Source organism: Anarhichas minor, unplaced genomic scaffold (assembly GCF_050575085.1).
Source record: "Anarhichas minor isolate MPS153535 unplaced genomic scaffold, ASM5057508v1 ptg000016l, whole genome shotgun sequence".
Classification (NCBI taxonomy): domain Eukaryota; kingdom Metazoa; phylum Chordata; class Actinopteri; order Perciformes; family Anarhichadidae; genus Anarhichas; species Anarhichas minor.
This window is the reverse complement of record NW_027466462.1, coordinates 382483-406459: the sequence shown is the minus strand read 5'-3', so window position 1 is coordinate 406459 and position 23977 is coordinate 382483. Positions and strand designations below refer to the sequence as shown.

Below are 23977 nucleotides of genomic sequence, written 5' to 3'. Positions count from 1 at the left end.
TATTCATTGTAACTCTACCTGTAAAGAGATTAAACCAGTCTGGAGTTTAGGAACAGCTCTAGCGCCCTCTGGAGGCTGAATAGTTCATTACATCCCACAATATGAACCGTTGATTATTTACTGGGACTAAGATATAAGAATATATTTGGTAACGTTGAGATAAAGGAGTTTAAATCTGGTCAGAAGTTGTCCAGACATGTTTTTATTTAAGTGGAAGGAACTAATGCTCTGACATCACCGACTATTTATGAGTTTTGTGTCTTATTATCGAGTTTAAAACATTTAAATTACATATTTGTATTTATCAATAAATCTATATTCTCAAAGCTCTTACAAACATCTGTTGTTGTTCACACACGTGTGAGTGAATGATCTCATTCATTGTCCAGCTACTGTCCCTGCTACCCTCTAGGAAAACATGAGAGGACTTCTTCCAATTCTCAGTCATCTTTGTTGTTGTTGTTGTTGTTGTTGTTGTTGTTGTTTCGTGGTGCATTCAGGGTCGCAGTAAAATAGCGACTTCCTGTTTACTTCCGACTATTTATTAAATATCTTTGGGAATAAAACGTAATATAAATGAATGGATATTAAAACAACAGTGGCCGCATTGTGAGGATTAATTCAAAATGAAGGTAATTAGATTTGAGGGCTGTTTCCTGTCAACCACGTGACTGATGGAGAGAGAGATCCTCGTGACGCGGAGGACTGAACACGGACACCGACGGTTGGGCGTCGGTAGGGTGACCACCACCGGAAAAAACGGAAGAATACCGGATAGACTAGATCGATCTGGGTCCTGGTCCTCAGGGTCCTGGTCTGTGAGCGGATCAGACGGTCTCTGCTGAGTCGGAGGGCGGACGCGCTGCCTGGTGACAGAAACGGTTACCGGGGCGTTAAACCAAACCAACCGTCGCTCCTCATCTCTAACGGTATCAAATATTTATATTTATATATATATATATAATATTTTATCACGTGTTTTATTGTAACTGTCTGTTTTAACCCTCTATTCGATAAATATTTCCATATTTTTATATTTTCACCCGAAAAATACACTAATACTAATATGCAATACGTCATGTTTAATGTTGCGTTTAGTGCGCGTTTTACGTTAATTATGTAGAATTTAATGATATTTTTAACCTCCATGACTTCGCAATATTAGGCCTGAACATGATGTTTGTTTTTTTAGTGTCATATAAATATGGATATAATATAATATATAGAGCTAAACAGTCTGTTTAATCGAGTTTAAATATTTAACAGGCCTAACGTACTTTACTATATTGTTAAAATGTACGTTGATGAGCAAAAGTGTGTTTAATAAGCTCTTCTTGATATAAATATTCTACTTTAATGGATGAAAAATGAGCGATAAACACTTTAAACATGTTTTATTTAAGTAAAAGTACAACACAGTAAATACATACTCGTCCATCATTCAAAATGTACTTGTATATTAATAAAATAATAATACACAATATTATTTATATTATTGGATTATAATTATTGTTGCATGATTAATGTGTTCATCCCTTTAATAACACATTATTTTGTATTAGTTGATTATATTTTGTTATATTTATCTGAATTTGCAAAGTACCTAAAGTAAATAAATGCATCGGACTAAAACAAAGTACAATATTCTGAGATGTAGTCGAGTAGAATTATAAAGTTGCAGAAAATGGAAATACTCGAGTAAAGTACTTCAAAAGTATACTTGTACAGTACTTAGTTAGGTTCCATCAGTGGGCATGGATTTGTGAAAAGACAAGTTTAATTTCGGTGAATTTTAACATTCAAATATGTGAAAAAAATACTAATAAAGCTACTTTAATTTGGGAAGTATGACTGCGGCCCAATTTTAGCAAATTTAAATGTATGTATTTCTACTTTGATAAAAGCTATGTTTTGTTAGCTAGGTTGTGCTAACACTTCGACAAATATTGCTTTAAATATCACATTTTGGGTTTGGGTTGTATTTTGTTAGAGACTCTGGGAACATTTATTAAAATAAACATGAAATATTGTTGTTGTTCTGAACCAGAGCATCGTACAAACTCTCCCACATGTTTCTACTTACTTACCATTCCTGGATGACGCTTGTTAAAAGAAGAAAAAGATAGTAAATAAATCCTGATAACCTGATTGGTCCCTCCCCGCCCCCCCCCCAGGCGTGGCTCACTGGTCCAGGATGTGCCTGTAGTCGTCGCTGAGGGCGAAGCAGCCGTGATGCCGTGTTCCTGTGCGGAGTGGAGGAGGTGGATCCGCCCGCTGGTTCTGGTTCTGTACGCTCTGCTGCTGGTGGCCGTGCTGCCGCTCAGCATCTGGGAGCTGCAGAAAGACAAGGTGAGCCTCCATCTTTCCCTCCGTCACCATCAGCTGGACCTCCAGCTCCACTCAGGAGGAGAGGACCTGGTGCTTTCAGGAGCTTCATGTCTTAGAAATAAAGCTGCAACGATTAATCAATTAGTTGTTAATTGTTAAATTAATCAGCAACTATTTTGATAAATTCTCTGATTCCAGCTTTTAAATGTGAATATTTTCTGGTTTCTTTACTCCTCAGTGACGGTAAACTGAATATATTAGAGTTTTGGACAAAACAAGACATTTCATTGAGCAAACAACTAATCAATTAAATCGAGAAAATAACGAACAGATTGATCGACAATGACAATAATGTTTATTTCCAGCCCTTCTAAAATATATGTGCTGCCTTTACTTACATTTGACTGAATATACTCATAAACTTTGAATGAAGGAACATCATCAATGCAGAACTTTTACTCATAGCAGAGTACTTTCACGGTGTGATATTAGTACTTTTACTGCAGTTTCTGTGGTATGTCAAGTGCTACGACAAATACAAGGACGAATGGTGACCGTGAGTTCATGTTGTTAATGTTTTAAATTGGAAAAACTGACGACTGGAATAAAAATGTGAAAAAATGAACCTTTAACAAGACAAAACAGTTTTCCTTCTGTTTAGTTTTTTAGTTTCTATTGTTGCCAATAAACATCTAAGTAGAGACTGTGACTGACTCTGTGTGTCTCTTCGTCTCCGTCCAGGTTGGGACTCACAGTAAAGCCTGGTTCATCGCCGGCGTGTTCGTCTTCCTGACCATCCCCATCTCTCTGTGGGGGATCCTGCAGCACATCGTGCACTTCACCCAGCCGGAGCTGCAGAGGCCCATCATCAGGTAAACACCGCGTCACTTCATCAGGTAAACACCGCGTCACATCATCAGGTAAACACCGCGTCACATCATCAGGTAAACACCGCGTCACTTCATCAGGTAAACACCGCGTCACTTCATCAGGTAAACACCGCGTCACTTCATCAGGTAAACACCGCGTCACATCATCAGGTAAACACCGCGTCACTTCATCAGGTAAACACCGCGTCACTTCATCAGGTAAACACCGCGTCACTTCATCAGGTAAACACCGCGTCACTTCATCGGGTAAACACCGCGTCACTTCATCGGGTAAACACCGCGTCACTTCATCGGGTAAACACCCCGTCACTTCATCGGGTAAACACCGCGTCACTTCATCGGGTAAACACCGCGTCACTTCATCGGGTAAACACCGCGTCACTTCATCGGGTAAACACCGCGTCACTTCATCGGGTAAACACCGCGTCACTTCATCGGGTAAACACCGCGTCACTTCATCGGGTAAACACCGCGTCACTTCATCGGGTAAACACCGCGTCACTTCATCGGGTAAACACCGCGTCACTTCATCGGGTAAACACCGCGTCACTTCATCGGGTAAACACCGCGTCACTTCATCAGGTAAACACCGCGTCACTTCATCGGGTAAACACCACGTCACTTCATCGGGTAAACACCGTGTCACTTCATCGGGTAAACACCGTGTCACTTCATCGGGTAAACACAGCGTCACTTCATCGGGTAAACAACGCGTCACTTCATCGGGTAAACACCGTGTCACTTCATCGGGTAAACACAGCGTCACTTCATCGGGTAAACAACGCGTCACTTCATCGGGTAAACAACGCGTCACTTCATCGGGTAAACACCGTGTCACTTCATCGGGTAAACACCGTGTCACTTCATCGGGTAAACAACGCGTCACTTCATCGGGTAAACATCGCGTCACTTCATCCGATAAACACCGCGTCACTTCATCGGGTAAACACCGCGTCACTTCATCGGGTAAACACCGCGTCACTTCATCGGGTAAACACCGCGTCACTTCATCGGGTAAACACCGCGTCACTTCATCGGGTAAACAACGCGTCACTTCATCGGGTAAACACCGCGTCACTTCATCGGGTAAACACCGTGTCACTTCATCGGGTAAACAACGCGTCACTTCATCGGGTAAACATCGCGTCACTTCATCCGATAAACACCACGTCACTTCATCGGGTAAACACAGCGTCACTTCATCGGGTAAACACCGCGTCACTTCATCGGGTAAACACCGCGTCACTTCATCGGGTAAACACCGCGTCACTTCATCGGGTAAACAACGCGTCACTTCATCGGGTAAACAACGCGTCACTTCATCGGGTAAACAACGCGTCACTTCATCGGATAAACACTCTTTGTCTCTTTGTCTCCTCCAGAATACTATGGATGGTGCCGATCTACAGTTTGGACAGCGTGAGTCATAGTCACAAACACACAAACACAAACAGGAAGTTAGAGTAATGTGTTCACTCTATTACGTTACATTAACAGACCTTAATAGGAGGCAGAGGTCAAGTTAGACTGTATCAGAAACACAGAATTGTGTTTCTGATACAGTCTGTCTGTCTGTCGTCCTTCCTTGTTTGTTTGCTTCCTGTCGCTGTCTGTCTTCCTCCCCGTCTGTCTGTCACTTTGTCATCCTTCCTTCCTTCCTTCCTGTCTCTGTTTGTCTGTCTGTCTTGTAGTCTCCCTTCCTCCCTCCCTTAATTCTTTCCTTCCTTCCCGTATCTGTCTGTCTGTGTTCCCTTCTTCCTCTTCCTGTCCTTCATGTGACTCCTGTACTTCATCTCTAGCTCACGTCTCTCATGTCTCCCCCCATAAGACCCTCACTCTCTGTCTCCCCCCTTGTGTCTCCAGTGGCTGGCCCTGCGGTACCCCGGCCTGGCCATCTACGTGGACACGTGCAGGGAGTGCTACGAGGCCTACGTCATCTACAACTTCCTGGTGTTCCTGCTGAGCTTCCTCAGCAACCAGTACCCGAGCCTGGTGCTGATGCTGGAGGTGCAGCAGCAGCAGCCTCACCTGCCGCCGCTCTGCTGCTGCCCGCCGTGGCCAATGGGAGAGTAAGAGAGGAGGTCATGTGACGGTCTGTGACTCACAGAGGACCTGAGGGCAGACGTTAAAGTGTTCCTCTCTCTGCCCCCCCCCCAGGGTTCTGCTGTTCAGGTGTAAGCTCGGGGTCCTCCAGTACACCGTGGTCCGGCCCGTCACCACGGTGATAGCCCTGTAAGTTTACCCCCGTAACCATGGCGACGGGTGTTTTTTGATACCGTGTGACACGTCAACAACGTTCTCTCGTCTGCAGGATCTGTCAGCTGTGTGGAGTTTATGATGAAGCCAACTTCAGCTTCAGGAGCGCCTGGTCCTACCTGGTGATCATCAACAACATCTCACAGCTGGTACACACACACACACACACACACACACAATCACACACACACACACACACACACACACAATCACACACACACACACACACACACACACACACACACACACACACACACACACACACACACACACACACACACACACACATCAACAACATCTCACAGCTGGTACACAGACACACACACACACACCAGCTGGGAGTATTAGTTCATGTCACATTTATATACTCTAATTATTTAGTCATGTTTATGTATATTTCAGTAACACCTTAAAGTCCACTACCTCTCATGGACCAATGAAGCTCTATGAAGCGGCCTCTCTCTCTCTCTCTCTCTCTCCAGTTTGCCATGTACTGTCTGCTGCTGCTCTACCGATCCCTCAGAGAAGAGCTGACTCCCATCAGGCCGGTGGGGAAGTTCCTCTGCGTCAAACTGGTGGTGTTCGTCTCCTTCTGGTGAGGAAGGAGGAAACATGAAGAGAGTCACTCATCGTGTGTTTCTGTTGGTTCACTTCAGCGTTAGTCAAACACACAACGTGCAGCTTGATCCAGGACCACCATGGATCCAGATCACGTGTTAATTACTTCGGTATCTCGAGATAACAAAGCAGGTTTTTCTCGTGGTAAAAAGATTCATTTATGTAGATTCCTCAGGATTCAAAAGGCTGATTTCTGTAGATCAGTAGTCCCAGTAGTGGTCTGATCAGCACCACAGGAGCCTGGACAGCTCCTCTTCAGACCCACCAGGGTTCAGTCCGTTCTATATGTACAGAGTTTAACGTGTGAGGATGTAAATAACTGATTGGTTGCTGCCTTAGTGCCGACACACTAAGCTCCTCCCCTTCTCCTTCCAGGCAGGCGGTCTTCATCGCGTTCCTGGTGAAGGTCGGCGTGATCTCCGACAAACACACCTGGGACTGGGACAGCGTGGAGGCCGTGGCCACCGGACTGCAGGTACGTCACGGGAGCTTTGAAACGTCTGCGTCGCCTTCAGTGATGTTCAGACCAATGAACGTCTGAAACACAAACGTTCTGCTGAAGAAGAACATGAACAAAGTGCCATCAGATTATTGATTATCGATGTGTTGATACAGGACTTCATCATCTGCATAGAGATGTTCCTGGCTGCCATCGCTCACCACTACACCTTCACCTACAAACCATACGTACAGGTAAACACCCCAACATTTATCTAACCTGATCAATAATCTGATCAATAATCTGATCAATAATCTGATCAATATAATCTCTGATCTTTAATCTGATCTGTCCAGGAAGCAGAGGAGGGGTCGTGTTTCGACAGCTTTCTGGCCATGTGGGATTTCTCTGACATCAGAGCTGATGTCACAGAGCAGGTCCGCCATGCTGGTGAGTTTATTGATTATTGATTATCTGTTGAACTCTTTAATAATAGGAAATGTTCTGCAAACAACTCGTCTGCTCCAGGAGCTGATTAAAGGGATTTCAGTCAAATATATTTTTTGTTTATTTGTCGGCTTCATATTATTGTATGAATAATATAAATATTTATGTATTATTATTATTATATTTTATATATTTTTCTAATTTTTTTATTGACATAATAAAAATAAATAAAAATAAATAAAAATAATAATAACAAATGATAACAATAACAATAAATATAATAATAATAATAAATAATAACAATAATAATAAATAATAATAATAGAAACAATAATAATAATATTAATGTGGTAAACATCTCTCACCCCCTCAGGTCGGACGCTGCTGGGTCGTCCCAACAAGATGTACTTCGGCGCTGCGTCTCAACCCGAACACACCGAGCACACCGGCCTCCTCTCGGGGTCCTCGTCACAGGACCCCGTCGCCCCGGCGGCCACATCGATGCCCTCCTCCCCTTCCTCCAGCGGGCGGTACCGAGGCCTCGGACACACCCCCGCACCGCACTCCATCTCCGCCCCCGCGGGGTTCACCTCCTCGTCCTGGGACGACGACAGCGACGACGCCCCTCCCCCGACGGGCGACACGTAAACTCTCAGATTTAATAAGTCGGAATATAAAAATATTAGTCGTCTGAACTCTCGTCTCCACGTTTGTGAAGAAGACAAACTAAAGATGAATGTCATGGAAGAGAACGAGTCTGTGACCTCACCGCCATGTTTGTTGAGTATTTTTAAATAATAATCTCCCTGTTTGAAACGTTTGAAATGTGTATTTTGGATGTGAGATGATGTCATTTTGATAAATGTTTCTCCAGCTGTGGAAATGAAAACATATTTAATACAAACATATTTAAGTTGTTGTTGTGGTTTAAAGGGGGACATGTCATGAAGCTCCGCCTCCATCAGAACAACATGTGATTCAAAAAGCCAATCACATGTGGCTCCTCCTCCAAGACACAACCTCACGAGCCAATCAGAGCCTTCTAAAAGAGGGCTCTTAAAGAGACAGGCGCTAAAACAGACGGAGGGTGAATACAGGTACATTCAGACAGTATGAGAGAAATACTTTAAAGCAAGTAAAGTGTTCTAGTATAAAGTACGAGCGTGAACATGAGCATGATGTGTCTCCTTTAACTCTCCCTCAGTGCTGAAGTGTCCTTGGGCTTTGACTGTTTGTTCTATCGTTAATAAAATAAAAACTATCTCAGCACCAGGAAGTGATGTGGTTCTGTTCCTCCACTGAGAGGGAAGAGGTTTCAGTCTGGATCCTTTTAGCTCGACTCAGTTAGCGTCCAGATGAAGGACACGAGGGGACATAATTAATGGAGGAGTTTCATTGAGCTGGTCCAGTTACTGGTTTGTTGTTCACCTTTGTCTCCACTAGGTGTCACTAACACTCCTTTAATGATCAGGAGCTTCTTCAACTCAACAGGAACATTTTTAAAAGCACAAAGAAACAGATAATAAAGATATATTGTTTATTCATTATTTTAACAAACGTGTAGTCATTTATTATTCAAGTTAAGTTTAAGTTTTAAATGTTATACAGGAGGTCCCGTAGGTCTGTTTTACTGGTTCCTCTGCAGTTTACGGAAAAACTTCTGTCAGATCAGAAACAAATGTTTTGTCTTTTTAACTTTTTTCAGAAAATATTGGCTTTCAACTGAGGAATGTGGATGTAGTTTCCGAGGCTCTAAACCGATGATATACTACTATTATCACAATGTAGAGAAATTACCCACAATTCACAGCGGTGTGACGTTAAACACGGGTGTTTAAGGTAGGCGGCGATATGAAAAAAAATGAAACATGGAAGATAAAAACACATCAAATCAGAGATTATATTACAGATTTACTCATCAAACATTTCATTTTGTCATTTCAGCTGTTACATAAATTTTAATAAATTGTACATTTCATGACGTTGTCAGGCAAACATAAGTTGCAGTAAAGTGCTCTTCCGTTCACAGTCATTTACCAGGTGAGGTCAGTAAGTCCCTGAGGGTTCAGGATTCAGAACTTTAGGGGGACACTGGGACTGGGTCTCTACAGGGACTATAAATAAAGCTTTAACAGGCTCGGACTGTCCTCAGTGCGCAATCTGCTGCAACATTTGGTCTTGAAACATGGAGCCTGTCTCCTTTACCACGCTCTGTGTTATCACCATTCATATTTGTCACCTTGCATGAAAGCTTCTGCAATCAGTGTATGAATGTGTGTGTGTAAATGGGTGAACCATGACATGCAGTGTAAAGCACTTTCAATTTCAATTTAATATATTTGTAGAGCCCAAAATTACCTCAAAGGGTTTAGCAATCTGCACAGCACACGACCGCCTCCGTCTTTGGACCGTCGCACCCGAAAAGGAAAGACGCCCTGAAACAGGGAAAACAACCCCCCGGGGACAGAGGGAGGGATCCTTCTCACAGGATAGATAAGATAAAATAATCCTCTTAATCCTTAGTCCCACATTTACAGGATCACAGCAGCAAAGTGGACAGTGCAAACAAGGTACATGGTAAAAAAACAAGAGCAGCGAGTATTATAAATAAGTAATAAACAGTAAAGAATATTAAAAAAAAATAAAAAATACAAAAATTCACAATAACTAAAAATAAAATAAAATATATAGCTAGAAGTGCAATAGATGCCATATTGAACAACAACTTTGAGTGGTCGCAATAATGGAATGTCAGGACTTGTACAGCATACTTTTTTAGTCTTCTGACCTCTCAGAGCACTTTATTCAAACACATTCATACACCAGGCTACCATGTAAGGTGCTACCTGCCCATCATGACTAACTAATCATTCACACACTGTAGGCACAGCTTGCCTTAGCTTAGGATTTGGGGCTAAGTGTCTTGCCCAAGGACACATTGACATGGAGTCGTGGAGCCGGGATCAAACCGCCGATCCTCTGAGCCAGTCGGTCCCTGACGCTGTGCGGTCCGTGTTGGTTGGATCCTCTCTGGTTGGATCCTGGAGAGCCCTTCAGTCAGAGGGCTCTGGTGGGAAAAAAAGGAGGCTATGCATTATTGTGCTGACTAGATTGAATTTCTTTGTTGTACGATTTCATGTGACAAATAAAATGCATTGATTGAAATGTTGGTGAAGAAAAGACGACATTAAATAAGACATTAATACACTTTTGAGTTGAAGTCAATGTGGTGCAGCGTGTTTGAGACTATTTGCATATGGAGCCAACGTACCTGATGTTTTTTTCGATAATAGTCCGCCTGAAATACAAAAGCAAGAAAGGTATCAGCTGGAACCATTAGCGACCACTCGAAGGAAATGAGGAGAAACAAAGGGGAGGAAAAGAGATTATGTATGAGCCAATCAGATTAGGGATGCAGAAGGAGCACTAACCTGTGATCCCAAGAACAAGTGCTAATAATATTAATGCAGCTATTAAGCTGTAATGGTTTCTTGAAGCAGCTCCACACACAACGTCACTGCTCGTGCTTCCTTCTTTGACCTTTACTTCAGTTTCTGAGCAACTATCAGAAAAGAGAAAAGAAACACAGCTTCAGTGTTTTGTGTGTTTCAAACAAAACCATTTTAAAAATACCTTCATGATGGAAGAAGTACAAAGTGGGAAAAGTTACACGTTGGTCCATCACAGCCATTAAACTACTCCTACACAAAAGATATATTGCATAAATATAGTGGTCATTTGTCTTGCAGAAATATCCACTGACAACATCACACACTGTGTCTGTTGTTGCTGTGCAGCCCTGCTGGGCCAAGAGACCAGGACCTGAAGGACAACAGAAACATTGTGATTCTGTTATTGTTGAACAAACATTATTCTCATTTAAATGAGAGAAAATATTCTTTTAATATTATATTCCATTAGTGTAAATAGATCCCTTGAAGTGCTGCATGCTGGACCTTTGCATGATGTTTGTAATAATAATAATAATAATAATACTAATAATGTGATGATCTGCTACTTGTTGGGCTGCAACAAACAAACTAAATTAAGTAATTTATAAATATTCAACATAAAGAGCCGGTTTATGGAAATATAATGCTACATTTACTGTTTTATGTTTTTAGAACACATTTAAATTTAGTTTTAAAACTTTTAAAGTTATTTTATTTACAATAAGCACTGTACACTTTTCAGCAAACACGCCGTCAACCGAGCACATTATCACATTTATTTTTAATCAAATTGAATTTCATTAGTATCTGTTATTTGTTTACTGGAATTGGTTTTATAGATTAAATGTTGTCGACGTTCCTGCATCTGTCATAATCAACCTGAATCAGGAGGTTAAGGAGAGTGAGAGACAGAAGTGTTGATCAGCTGATGGTGGTCGTACCTCGGTCACAGGACGAGCAGAGGAAACATCTGATCAGGTCGTTGGGTTTCTTCATGAATGTCCCGTTCATACAGGAGATGCACCGCGGGTCTGACTGAGGAGTGCAGTCTCTGCGAACAACTGCACCTGTTCAAGACAAAAACACACCGAAAACACCCATTTATCACCAAGGCATGACGTTACAATACAATTCACTTGCAAATATCAGCGGCTGCGTTTTCAGATTTGAACACAATAATTTGATTAGACTTTGTACTAAATACATGAATAATGTCTCAGGCTTTATTCAGGCAGTGAAGTGAAGGACACTCGAGATGACGACAACTACACTTGTTACTGTTGTGCACTAAAACATTCACAAGTAAAAAACAACACTTTCCACATCTGTTCAACAAACACGTAAACAAAAGTGAAACCTAAATTCAATCTGCTCCTCCGCAGCTACGTTTACACAAGCACCGCACGATCGATCGCTGTCGTAAACACAACGGTTGCTGCTCTAGAAACAATATTTAGTTATATCGAAAATACAAAGAACTTCTAATCTCGTTCTGAATTTGTTTTTTAAATTGTATATATTTTATCAAAAGCAATTATTTAGTCAAGATGAAGAGCCGAGTATTGACACGAGTGGCTCTCGTAGTAATACAGTCGTGACGACTCCTATATACACCTGAAGGCCACCGTAGTTCTTGATTGGAAACGGAGAGATGAGCAATGAGGCATTTAGTTGGTTTCTACATTCAAAATTAATAATTACAGGACAAGGAATGAAACAAAGCTTACCAACAACAAGCCTAATGATTGAATCACTGAAGAGCTGTGGGACGTCACATCTGTAGATTCCTCCATCAGAGAGCTTCACCTTCTTGATCTTCAGTGAAACGTTTCCGTGTTTCAGGTCGTTGGTGAACGTCGTCCTGCTGACGTACGACTCCATCTGCAGGTCCTCCTCCACGCGGTTGTTCTGGTAACGGTGGACGTACCTGGAGTCGCTCATCGGCTCGTCTGGTTTCCACCAAATCACCTCCATGTTCTCCACGCTGAGCTGAGGCTCCACGTGACACGGCAGGATGACGTCATCACCCACAGCGCTCACGATCGGCTGAGACGAACCAATCAGCTGAGAGCGACCTGGAAAAGGGAGGGAATAGAACTTTTACTTGTGACAGAGTATACTCTACCACGCTGTCAAATACTCTGTTAAAGTACTAATCCTCCATACTGTCCCTTCAGTTCGCACATGCGCACAGGATCCGGGTTTGTGTTTTAATGGAGGGTTTTATTGTTACTTGTTGAGTCCTTGTTGGATTTAACGCACGTTGGGCTTTTACACAAACTATACCTTCATGTTCTGCAGCGTAAATGTAGATTTTAGGTCTTGAATGAATTCAACATCGTATTCACACGTTTATAGAGTAATACTGTCATAGTATCATGCACACACATGCATTGTGTCTTTTCCACATTGCACTTCGTCAGCCGCATATTAACACTAATATTATTATTATTATTAGTAGTAGTAGTAGTATTGAGAGGACGGTCCGTTCAGATCAAAGTAAAGTTGTAGCTCGTTGCTATGCAACAACTCTTGAAATGTGTTCCTCTCTGAAGGTATATTTGTGTTTTTATTACGCAAATAAAAAAATGTTTTGAGAGCAGATTTCTCGCACTGCGATCACAAATCAAGTTTGTAAATGAAAATATATAAACTGGGAATTATTTATTTGTTAGTTTTGTTCATGAAACTAGAATGTTTGGCTGCAAACCTACGCTTTCACATCACAAACCTACGCTTTCACATCACAAACCTACGCTTTCACATCATAGAATTAGCACGCTTTCTAGGAACGAGAGCAGCATGAGGGGGGGCTGGTGACGCACAAACAGGAAGTCCTCTGTAGCGTAGGCCGTCTCATTTCGGAGACCGCTCGGTCCAGCCTTCGTGGTCCTCAAAGGACGAGGCCGACGTGGACCGCGAGGGCTGGGTCCTCTAAAGCATGCAGCCGCTGGATTGGGACACCGGCAGTGTTTACGGTGTTTACGGTGGAAGCAGGTACCGGGACCCAAGTCGAACCCACCAATAGAAGCTCCTGGCTCATCAGCATCATGCTGATGAGCCAGGAGCTTCTATTGGTGGGTTGTTGTTGTGAGCTGTGAACGGACTGCGCATGTGTAGAACAGATAAGCGTTGACAGGGAAAACATGTAAAGAGAGTTTTTATGGCTCAACTCTAGGTTGTTTTTTTTGAGAGCGAAGGTTTTTGATTTGAAGTCCAAAATTCGAGTTTCATAAACAAAACTAACAAATAAATAATTCTCAGTTTATATATTTTCACTTTCAAACTTGATTTGTGATCACAGTGCGAGACATTTGCTCTCAAAACATGTCTTTATTTGCGTAATAAAGACACAAATATACCTTCATGTTCCTCCTTCTGAACTAACAAAGTTAAACAAGATGAACTCACCATGAACCGTGCAGACCACCACGCTGAAGAGTCCAGAGACCAGCACCAGGTCTCCGGAGGGAGACATGAAGACCACGGGCTGAGAGGGAGAGAGACCGGGCTGATGAACGGAGAGGGGAAGAGGTGGAGTTTAGAAGAGCCGACGGGACGTCATGTGCTGAAACGAACCAATCAGAGCACAGAGACTGCTGTCCGGAAGCACACGGCAATAACGTGTGTTTGTTGTGTTACAGACGCAACCTCCTCCTCACGGACCTTAAGGTGCGCTCACACAGAGCCTATGAGGGTCCATTTCTGTCCCACTGTCACCTCATCGAGTGTTTGAGTCTCTTGCAGACATTTTGAGCCTTTATGAACCTCTCATGAGCCATTTATGATCCTTATGGACCAAGAGAATTACCCACAATTCATTGTAATGTCACATTAAACACGGTAACCAGAGGAAGCATGGAGACCTAAAGAAAGAGGACTCACGTGAGTTCAGCCTGTACTTACATGTACTCAAGCATGAAGGGTTAAAGATGGAACAACAAACTGGATATTTATTTATTCATTAAACGTTCAGTTTGTCTTTGAAGCTGTTTTAACAAAACAAGTAAATATATTATATTAATGATCTCATGCTGTGAGGAAAGAGTCTGGAAGACGTTTAATAAAGTGTTGTTCTATTCCTGTTTACACCATTTAAAGCTCTCAGTCTCTCACCAGGTGAGCTCTCTGAGTCCCTGAGGGTTCAGGGTTTAAGGTCTTAGGGGGACGTAGTGATGGAGGTCTCTGAGTCCTCCTCTGTTCTCTTGTCTTTAACCTTCATCAGGACTCAGTGAGGAGAACTGCTGAAGAGGGTTCATGGTCCACAGATCACTGAGGACTTCAACAGAACATCATTTTACTCTTTAACGTTATTAGAACATCATCATGGTGCGCTGCATGTAAGAGCTACACTTACATCATTATTATATCATATGTTTAATATATTAGACAGACGGAATCAACTGATTATCATAAATTAACTCGTTGTTGTAGCTTCTCCTTTAAACTTTATAATAATAATAATAAGTCAGCCTGCTGTTTCCCTCTCATGGACTTTATTTTGAAGGGGGGGGGGGGGGGGGTGGTGGTGGTGGTGACACCGAAATCGAAAGTAAAGATTATGTTCTGGTTCTCCATTTTGCTGCTTCGCGTGACGACTGCACCCTGAACCGATCTGAGGACTCTGGAGTCTGGAGTCTGGACTCTGGTTTTTGAAGGACTCAGTCAGAGATCACTTACAGCGAGTATCATGAACAGCTGATCGTTCGTGTTCTTTCTCATGGTGTGTAGTCGTTAGTGCACAGACGATGTGTTGTGTCCTGTGTGAGTGCGCAGTAAAACAAACAACCTCAACGTCGACTTTGTGTTTTTCTGCAAAACGTTTAACCCCGAACGAATTTAAATGACGTCATCAAAAGGACGAGGACAATAACCTGACTCTCTGCATATTTCTTATTAGTTCACACAGAATGTAAAAACTCTCTTTACATGTTTTACCTGTCAACGCTTATCTGTTCTACACATTCGCACATGCGCAGTCCGTTCACAGCTCACAACAACAAGGACATTCATCTTTAATAAAACACGGAACTAGGAAGTGAAGGAACGGCTCATTTCAGCTCCTGTATTACATTATTACACAATAAAATATATTATGATAATTACACTATATCTTATTTATAACTTTTATTAGAAACTGGCTTTTTAACTGAATCTCACTGTTACTACTATTCTGTTTTACTGCCTATACACCAAATACTTATTACTCTATTGTTCATATAGGTTTATATTGTTATTCTATTGTTTATTTATTATTATTCTGTTGTGATCTTTGATCAAACATCTGGCACAACATGTCTTGAAGGATTTATAAAGTTCCATCTTATTTGATCTTAATCTGACAATATTTGACTGTATGAGGACCAAGTAGTAACAAAGTAAATTCACTCAAGTACTGTTCTTAAATACTTTGAGGTACTTTACTTGAGTATTTCCATTTTAATCTACTTTATACTTCCACTCTACTCCAGCTCAGAGGGAAATATTGAACTTTTTACTCCACTAGATATATTTATTATGTACTTTTTATATTTTAAATATAAACACATTTGATAATCTCACAAACTGCACTGTTAAATACTGCATTGTATTACAATATAACTATATTATTATACAATATCAAATTATTTAAATACATGTGGGACCTGCTGCACATTACATATGCTGCTAAAATCATAGCTGTAATAATAATAATAATTTAAACATTTCTAAGCGCTTGCACTGAGACATTTAGCTCTTCCTCTCACATGGTTTTAATGTGTTTCATTATTTAATTTTTAGTTTCTTTGGACAAAAGTAATAAAATGTAAGAATGTGTCTTTGTCAGACCGTCTTTCATCATCTGAGCCTGAAATGATCTAGAATGAACAATAATCAGGTGGAAACTTATTAAATAAATAAAAATTAAAGTTTCAGCTACAACGGAAGAAAATGTCCGAGAAGAGGAAGAAGAGGAGGCGATCCTCTTCCTCCTCCCTGTCTGAACAGCCCAGCAGTGAGCGGATCAGGTAATATATTATATCTCTTAAAATATATTTATTATTATTATTAACACTTATGTATTTATTTATTCACTCTCTTCTCTTAATAGTTCACAGGTGAGTGAAGCTGAGTCCTCGGCTCTCAGCGGTGTCTCTATGAAGGATGATGCCTCCATGGGCCATCCGATCATGTTCAGTGTTAATAAAACACAAAGGTAATTCTACTAAATGTATTTTCAAAACAATATTATGAAATATTCAATCAGAAATGAGCAGCTGTGAACAAGATAAACACGCTGTAAGAAGATTTTTTTGAGCATTTTGTTTAAACTTCTTACTGTGTAGAATAATACAGTATGTGGTTTGTGTGTAAAGATATAAATATATGCATGTATATATACGTATACAAATATAAGTATATATCCGTATATTTACATATGTATGTATGTATATATAAATATATATATCGAGACTCTCTTCTCTTAATAGTTCACAGGTGAGTGAAGCTGAGTCCTCGGCTCTCAGCGGTGTCTCTATGAAGGATGATGCCTCCATGGGCCATCCGATCATGTTCAGTGTTAATAAAACACAAAGGTAATTCTACTAAATGTATTTTCTAAACAATATTATGAAATATTCAATCAGAAATGAGCAGCTGTGAACAAGATAAACAAGATTTTTTTAGCATTTTGTTTAAACTTCTTACTGTGTAGAATAATACAGTATGTGGTTTGTGTGTGTGTTTATATATGTATCTATATGTACATGTATGTGTACATACATATATCTCTATATTTATATATATGTCTATATTTATATCTATATACATGTGTATATATGTATATATATATATATATATATATATATATATATATATATATACACACACACACATACATACAGGTATATATACATATATATATATATATGTATATGTATATACATATATTTATTTATTCACTCTTCTCTTAATAGTTCACAGGTGAGTGAAGCTGAGTCCTCGGCTCCCAGCGGTGTCTCTATGAAGGATGATGCCTCCATGGGCCATCCGATCATGTTCAGTGTTAATAAAACACAAAGGTAATTGAATAGTATTCAGCAAACTAAATATCACGCATCTAAAAGCTCATTATGCTTCATCAAAGATTCGTTCTGCTAAGCACTTTCACACATACGTCATATATTACAACACAAAGAAACAATCACCACAGACATGCTGTAGTCTTCAGGAATGATCTACTACCAAGTACAAATTAACACATACTATAGTCTTTCAAGAATTGTCTACTATTAAGTACGAATTAACACATACTATAGTCTTTCAAGAATTGTCTACTATTAAGTACAAATTAACACATACTATAGTCTTTCAAGAATTGTCGACTATTAAGTACGAATTAACACATACTATAGTCGTCCAGGAATTATGAATGATTGGGTCGTAATTATTTACTATCCTGTATGAATAAACGCTTTAATTGTCAAGGAAAGTATTCTTTTTGAAATAAATGGAAAAAAATATCCTGAAACTGAAAGTGCACCAAACTGTGGCCCCAAAACCGACAACTGACAGACTAACGTTTGTATTTTTTGATCACCCTTCAGCCAGCGGACTGAGGAACCGCATAGAAAGAAACTCAGAAAAGATCCTGAATACCAGAGAGATACTGAGGAAGACGCTGGTAAGATTAGTTATCTGTACTTTTTGTGCTACTTCAACTAATGCTAGTAGTACATTAATACTTGCATCATCAGTGTCGGCGGTCAAATGTTTGCTTGTGCTTTTGCAGGACCTAGCTAAAAATATTTGATAGTAATCATTTATTATTGGACCTTTGGAATTTGCTACCATGCATTTTGATTGTTTCAGGGCGCAGCCATTTTTTGAAAGCAAAGAAGAATCTTCAGGAAGCGATGGAGAGGAAATTTACTTTGACATTTGAAGGTAGCGGTGACCAAGAGAACTCCACGACCAGCATCTACACAACACTCTTCATCACCACTGCAGAGACTGAAGGGAAACATGAGGAACAATCGTTCAGACACACCAAACAACCACAATCTTATGCACATTCAGTCGACCTCAGTGACATCTTGAAACCTTTGCCGGGCCAAAAGACACCAATCAGAACAGTCCTGACGAAGGGCGTTGCAGGAATTGGAAAGTCCTTTTCTGTGCAGAAATTCATTCTTGATTGGGCCGAGGGGAAAGGAAACCAGGACGTTGATTTCGTTTTCAATCTCTCTTTCCGAGACCTGAATTTGAGTAAAGATGACAAAAACTTGCGCCAGCTCCTGACTGAACTTCACTCTGCAGTCCACGATCTGAAAGACTCAGAAGATTTCGTCAACGCCAAAGTTATAGTGATCCTGGACGGCCTGGATGAAAGCAGACTTCAGCTGGACTTTGAAAACAAGCGGGTAACGTCTGTCAGTGAAGTAACATCGGTGGGTAACCTCCTAGCAAACCTCATCCAGGGGAACCTTCTTCGTAATGCTAAACTCTGGATAACGTCCCGTCCAGCAGCAGCCAATCAGATCCCTGCAGAGTTTGTCGACATGGTGACGGAGATAAGAGGGTTTAGTGACCCACAAAAAGAAGAATACTTCAGGACAAGGTTTCCTCAGGACTTGGGTCTAGCTGACAGGATCATTTCGCACATTCGCTCCTCACAGAGTCTCGACATCATGTGCCAGATCCCGATCTTCTGCTGGATTGCTGCCGTATTATTTAAGGAGATCTTTGGGGGAGACGAGAAAGCCGAAACTCCTCAAACTCTGACAGAGATGATGGCGTATTTACTGTTTACCCAGACAAAACGTAGAAGCATAAAATATGACCAGAAGACAGAGAAAAACAAAGAGAGACTTCTGAAGACACACAAGAAATTCCTTCTGAAACTCGGTAAGCTTGCATTTGTTCAGCTGCAGAAGAACAACCTCATCTTCTATGAGGAAGACCTGGAAGAATGTGACATTGACGTACAAGAAGCAACCGTCTACTCTGGATTTTGCACCATCGTTCTTCGGGAAGAACAAGTCTTTTCCCAGAAAAAGGTCTTCTTCTTTGTGCACCTGACCATACAGGAGTTCTTTGCAGCTCTTTTTGTCTTTGACTGTTTCACCAACAAGAATACAAAAGAGCTCCGCAACTTCCTCGATCTGGAGGACAAAGAACATACTTTACTTGAGCTTCTAAAGATGACAGTTGACAAAGTGTTGGAGGGTAAGAACGGCCATCTGGACTTCTTCTTGCGATTCCTCCTTGGCCTCATGGTAGAACCAAACCGGAGAGTCCTTCAGGGCCTGCTGACGCCGCCGGACTCAAGCCAAGATACCGAGAAGAAAATCTTGACTCACCTCAAAGCCATCCGAAGAAAGGCCCTCTCTCCAGACAGCGGCATCAACCTCTTCCAGTATATGGTCGAGATGAGAGACCACAAAGTCAAAGATGAGATACAAGAATATCTCAAATCGTCCGACCGTTCAAAAACAGAGCTGACTCCCCTGCACTGCTCTGCGCTGGCCTACATGCTGCAGGTATCAAAGAACGATCTGGATGTGTTGGACTTGAAGAGTTACAACACATCGGAGGAAGGCAGAAGGAGGCTGATACCAGCTGTGAGGATCAGCAGAAAGGCCATGTAAGTGTACCTTCTCTGTAATATGTCACATAATCTGGTTGCATTGGTTCTTTCACTCCCGAGTAGTGTATGTTAATCTTGTTTTATTTCATCTATATCTTTACAAAGTGTCACATTTTATTCTTCATATAATAACCCTATCATCCACCCCTAGACTAGCAGACTGCAAAGTGACTGAAGAGTGGATTAAGCATCTGGCCATTGGCCTCAAGTTCCCCTACTTACCGCTGAGAGATCTGGATCTGAGCAACAATGACCTGAAAGATTCAGGAGTGAAGCTCCTCTGTGATGGACTGTCGAGTCAATGCTGCAGACTCAAAACACTGAGGTATGCATTGTTTCTGCAGCAGAGTTCATTATTTGCACTGCTGCTCCGTCAGTCTGAGCTGGGACACAATGCTTCCAGCTCATTATGCTAAGCTTACTTTCTGGACATTCAGGGATGCAAGAAACTCGCTTTGTTATAAATACTTCTAAAACCTGCATGCTAATAAACCAAACATTGTTTCCTCAGGTTGTCAGGCTGTCAGGTCACAGAGGTTGGCTGTGCTTCTCTGGCCTCGACTCTACGTTCAAAGGCCTCCCAACTGGTGGAGCTGGACCTGAGCTACAACCATCCAGGAGAATCAGGAGAGAAGCTGCTCTCTGAGCTGAGGAACGATCCGGAGTACAAGCTCAGCTCACTCAAGTAAGTATCATGCTAGATTTTTGACTTTTCTACTGAACTGAGAGAGAAGTACTGCAAATCCACTAGAGTGAGATAGAGTTTACTGCCAACTGCAAAACAACTCAAGGGTACCCTCTGATCGGACAGAATTCTACCAAAATGTCATCACATGCTGTAGCACTATAGGTTGGATAGCAATAACAACAACATGCAAATAATAAAGATTCACAATGAACACATCTGATAGCAAAGGTTCTGAGACCAACGTGTGTCAGTTAAATGGTTGTTCTTTGTCTGATTGTCATTTCTCTTCAGTCTTGATCATGGCGGAAGTCACCGGATGAAACCTGGATTCAAGAAATGTAAGAATCAGTAGAAATCCTGGACAATTGCTGAATGTTGTTACCACAGTGATTCATCTGCAGATAGTAATTTCCACGAATTATTTTGGAGGGAAGGCCTTGTGTCTGATGGATATCTATGTAACTTGCTGACTTTATTGCTGCCCAGCTTATTAATTAAAGTATATAGTGCTAAAACAAAGTATTTTCTTACCTCCAGATGCCTGTGAGCTCACTTTGGACCCCAACACGGCCCACAAGAACCTCCTTCTCTCTGAAGGGAACAGAAAGGTGACCTGGGTGGAAGACCAGCAGCGATACCCACATCGTCCAGAAAGGTTTGATCACTGCCAACAGGTGCTGTGTGAACAGGGTCTGCAGGAGAGCTGCTACTGGGAGGTGGAGGTGACGGAGCCCTTCAACATTGGGTTAACGTGCAGAACCATTGGCAGGAAAGGGGATGTGAATGATTGCAAGCTGGGACGCAACGAGAAGTCTTGGTGCATGAGTTGCTCTGATGATGGTTGTTTTGTTTGGCACAACAACGAGAGTGTCTGTGTATTCTCCCAGTGCTCCCGCTCCAGTCGGGTGGGGGTGTATCTGGATTGGGCGGCTGGCACTCTGTCCTTCTACAGAGTTTCCTCCGACAGTCGGATCCTCCTCCATACCTTCCACCACAAGGAGTTCAAAGAGCCCCTCTATCCTGCTGTTGAGCTTCACACTCATTCTTCTGCATTATTTTGTCGCTGACGTAGCTCAATCAATATCCGAAGGCGTAGATTTGCTCGTGGACGGTTGGAACCATCACACAAGCTTGATGTACGATGTGTTTGAAGCAGCTGTTTGACTGATGTAGCATCTTGGAATGGCACCAAAGGTAGTCAGGGACTTCGTGTTTGGTGTGAACACAGCGTTAGTGATGTGACGGAACATGTGGTTCAGAAAACTACTATTTCCCATAAAAAGTCAAAACTCACGGATGTATTTCCAGTCAGAAGCTCTTTATCTGCTTTACTCTGTAAGATTTGACAAAATCACTTTTGAACGGTTATGTTTGACCAACTAACTTAAAACAGCATTTAGCACGTTGGGGTTGTAAATTACTTTTTATTTTATTGCAAATATTGTTTGTTTGTGTAGATAAGCAGATCAGTGTGTGGAGGAGTATGTTTTAAGTATAATGATGTAAATAGCTGTGGTGTCGTCTCATTAATGGGTTACGGTTAGTCAGCAGCTGTACCTTTTATTAATTGACCACTCAGCATTTTTAACGCTTCTCATGTTTTAGACTATTTGTACATCTGTGTTCAGACTGAACGTCAAAGTTCAACGGCTTTCTGCTTATTGCTGTTAAATAGTTTGAGGACTTGTTCAGCTGATTGTCTTCTTTCATCTCCTTCAAACACGTTTTATACTTTATACTTAAAATATAGCGCAGCATTAAAGCATTAAATAAGCTACAACGTTAAAATGTGTGCATTAATAGACAATAAAGAACACGTTATGTCTATAAACTGTTAGATTGCACTTCCTTAAGCTCTCAGTTCATTTCAGCTTTAATGAAACGTGCTATCAGTCTCCATGTTTGTTTTGCTATATAAATACTCTACTACATGTTTTAAGTCATAGTACTAGAATCAGATTTCAATATTAGCTTTGACGTTGTATAATATTTAAATGGTGTACCTTTAACTCTGCATTATTTTTCTGTATGGATACGTTTAAGGGGAAAACCTTCAATATATCTTTTTGTTTTATCTGTTCTGAATTGTGTTTATCTGCATCATTTATCATGTTTATACTTCATAGATGGCATCAATATAAGTTTAATATGTCAAGCACCTTGTCAAATATGATTGAATCTTTTATGTGTTGAAAATGATAAATACACATTCCACATATTCATGTACAGTATGTCAAATAAATTGCCCAAAAAATAATCCTTAAAGAAAACTAGCTGTTGTCATGTTCAGCAGCTTCTCACATGAGAATCAGATTTCAACAGTTGGCTTTGTGTGATATTTAATGTTGTGTGTGTCATGCTGGAGGTTTGTGCTGTTTGTGTAAAGTTGTTATAACATTTGTAGATCGTGTTTCATATTTTAATCGTGTTCATCTGCATTTGAAGTGTTTACTTTATAGACGGTATCAAAACAATGTAATCATGTTTCACCTCGTGAGATATGATGATTCAATATTTAGGGCTGAGAAATCCAGATTTTAAGTGATGAACACAAATGTCAAATATTCATATTTTGGTTTTCATGTGAAGAGTTAAAGCACAAACGCAGAAAAACGTCATTTTTAATCAAAACAGTTTGATTGATATTTCCCAGAATGCATAATAAAAAAAGGATTTTTAGGAAAAAGTGTAAAAGTTGAGATGTCTGTTTTCATGTAATGTAATTTGACGTTGATGTGTTTTTGTAATTGTTTCTCAATAAATCGATCAATAAAAATCAAAGTGTTTCCTGAATGTTGCAGCGAAACAGAAACATCACAGCTGATGGAAACGTTTTACCTCACTTTAGATCCTCTTTCAACATTATATACATATACATATACATATATATACATATATAAATATATTAAATCAGGGTCTGAATGTAGATTGAAGGTGAGAGATAAATGAGGCAGTTGAAGAGTCGCGGCTTGTTTCAGATCTGCTCAACAAAAGGAAATTATCTTTCATAATGAGCAGAAAAAGCTTTATAGAAAGGAAAACACATTTATACTACCGGTTATCTCTCTGATATAAACCCTGTTTGTCATCTTTCTTTGTATTTTGTGTACACACACACACACACACACACACACACACACACACACAAAGCTCCCGTGGTGTGAACACTGGTCGACGATGAATATAAACTGTAAATGTACTCACAGGTCGTGGTGTGGACGTGTCACAGGA

The 23977-nt window shown here is 40.8% G+C and overlaps 3 protein-coding genes across 6 annotated transcripts; 2 read left to right on the top strand and 1 right to left on the bottom strand.

The window, feature by feature from the left end:
- The first annotated feature begins 695 nt into the window (after positions 1-695).
- LOC142950710 (transmembrane protein 184C-like) lies at positions 696-8511 on the top strand. The gene is made up of 12 exons (XM_076092278.1): positions 696-929; positions 2175-2349; positions 3070-3200; positions 4601-4637; positions 5082-5287; positions 5376-5450; positions 5530-5623; positions 5957-6069; positions 6468-6567; positions 6708-6785; positions 6888-6981; positions 7352-8511. The coding sequence occupies exons 2-12, from the start codon at positions 2233-2235 to the stop codon at positions 7624-7626; spliced, it is 1320 nt and encodes a 439-aa protein (XP_075948393.1). The 5' UTR covers positions 696-929; positions 2175-2232; the 3' UTR covers positions 7627-8511.
- On the bottom strand, positions 8501-14330 carry LOC142950713 (myelin-oligodendrocyte glycoprotein-like). 2 transcript variants are annotated; one of them, XM_076092286.1, is made up of 6 exons: positions 13842-14330; positions 12158-12505; positions 11372-11497; positions 10410-10800; positions 10250-10276; positions 8501-10045 (listed from the first exon to the last, which is right to left on the bottom strand). In XM_076092286.1, the coding sequence occupies exons 1-4, from the start codon at positions 13906-13908 to the stop codon at positions 10544-10546; spliced, it is 798 nt and encodes a 265-aa protein (XP_075948401.1). In that variant the 5' UTR covers positions 13909-14330; the 3' UTR covers positions 8501-10045; positions 10250-10276; positions 10410-10543. The 2 variants fall into 2 exon arrangements, with proteins under 2 accessions (XP_075948401.1, XP_075948402.1); XM_076092287.1 differs by having other exon boundaries at positions 8877-10045; positions 10410-10540; positions 13842-14053.
- Positions 14331-15028: 698 nt separating this feature from the next.
- LOC142950707 (NLR family CARD domain-containing protein 3-like) lies at positions 15029-23527 on the top strand. 3 transcript variants are annotated; one of them, XM_076092273.1, is made up of 9 exons: positions 15029-15153; positions 16341-16438; positions 17387-17491; positions 18017-18093; positions 18282-20055; positions 20210-20383; positions 20570-20743; positions 21038-21084; positions 21284-23527. In XM_076092273.1, the coding sequence occupies exons 1-9, from the start codon at positions 15151-15153 to the stop codon at positions 21811-21813; spliced, it is 2982 nt and encodes a 993-aa protein (XP_075948388.1). In that variant the 5' UTR covers positions 15029-15150; the 3' UTR covers positions 21814-23527. The 3 variants fall into 3 exon arrangements, with proteins under 3 accessions (XP_075948388.1, XP_075948389.1, XP_075948390.1); XM_076092274.1 differs by lacking the exon at positions 15029-15153 and having other exon boundaries at positions 15405-16438; XM_076092275.1 differs by lacking the exons at positions 15029-15153; positions 16341-16438 and adding an exon at positions 16905-17005.
- Positions 23528-23977: the final 450 nt, after the last annotated feature.

Excerpts from the sequence above, each read along its gene's own strand:
- LOC142950710 (XM_076092278.1), top strand. The coding sequence starts at position 2,233 with ATGCCGTGTTCCTGTGCGGAGTGGAGGAGGTGGATCCGCCCGCTGGTT. Across the intron at positions 4,638-5,081 it reads CGATCTACAGTTTGGACAGC|TGGCTGGCCCTGCGGTACCC; the intron begins GTGAGTCATAGT and ends TTGTGTCTCCAG. Across the intron at positions 6,070-6,467 it reads GTGGTGTTCGTCTCCTTCTG|GCAGGCGGTCTTCATCGCGT; the intron begins GTGAGGAAGGAG and ends TTCTCCTTCCAG.
- LOC142950713 (XM_076092286.1), bottom strand. The coding sequence starts at position 13,908 with ATGTCTCCCTCCGGAGACCTGGTGCTGGTCTCTGGACTCTTCAGCGTG. Across the intron at positions 12,506-13,841 it reads GGTGGTCTGCACGGTTCATG|GTCGCTCTCAGCTGATTGGT; the intron begins GTGAGTTCATCT and ends TCCCTTTTCCAG. Across the intron at positions 11,498-12,157 it reads AATCATTAGGCTTGTTGTTG|GTGCAGTTGTTCGCAGAGAC; the intron begins GTAAGCTTTGTT and ends TGTCTTGAACAG.
- LOC142950707 (XM_076092273.1), top strand. Across the intron at positions 16,439-17,386 it reads CCCAGCAGTGAGCGGATCAG|TTCACAGGTGAGTGAAGCTG; the intron begins GTAATATATTAT and ends TTCTCTTAATAG. Across the intron at positions 17,492-18,016 it reads AGTGTTAATAAAACACAAAG|CCAGCGGACTGAGGAACCGC; the intron begins GTAATTGAATAG and ends ATCACCCTTCAG.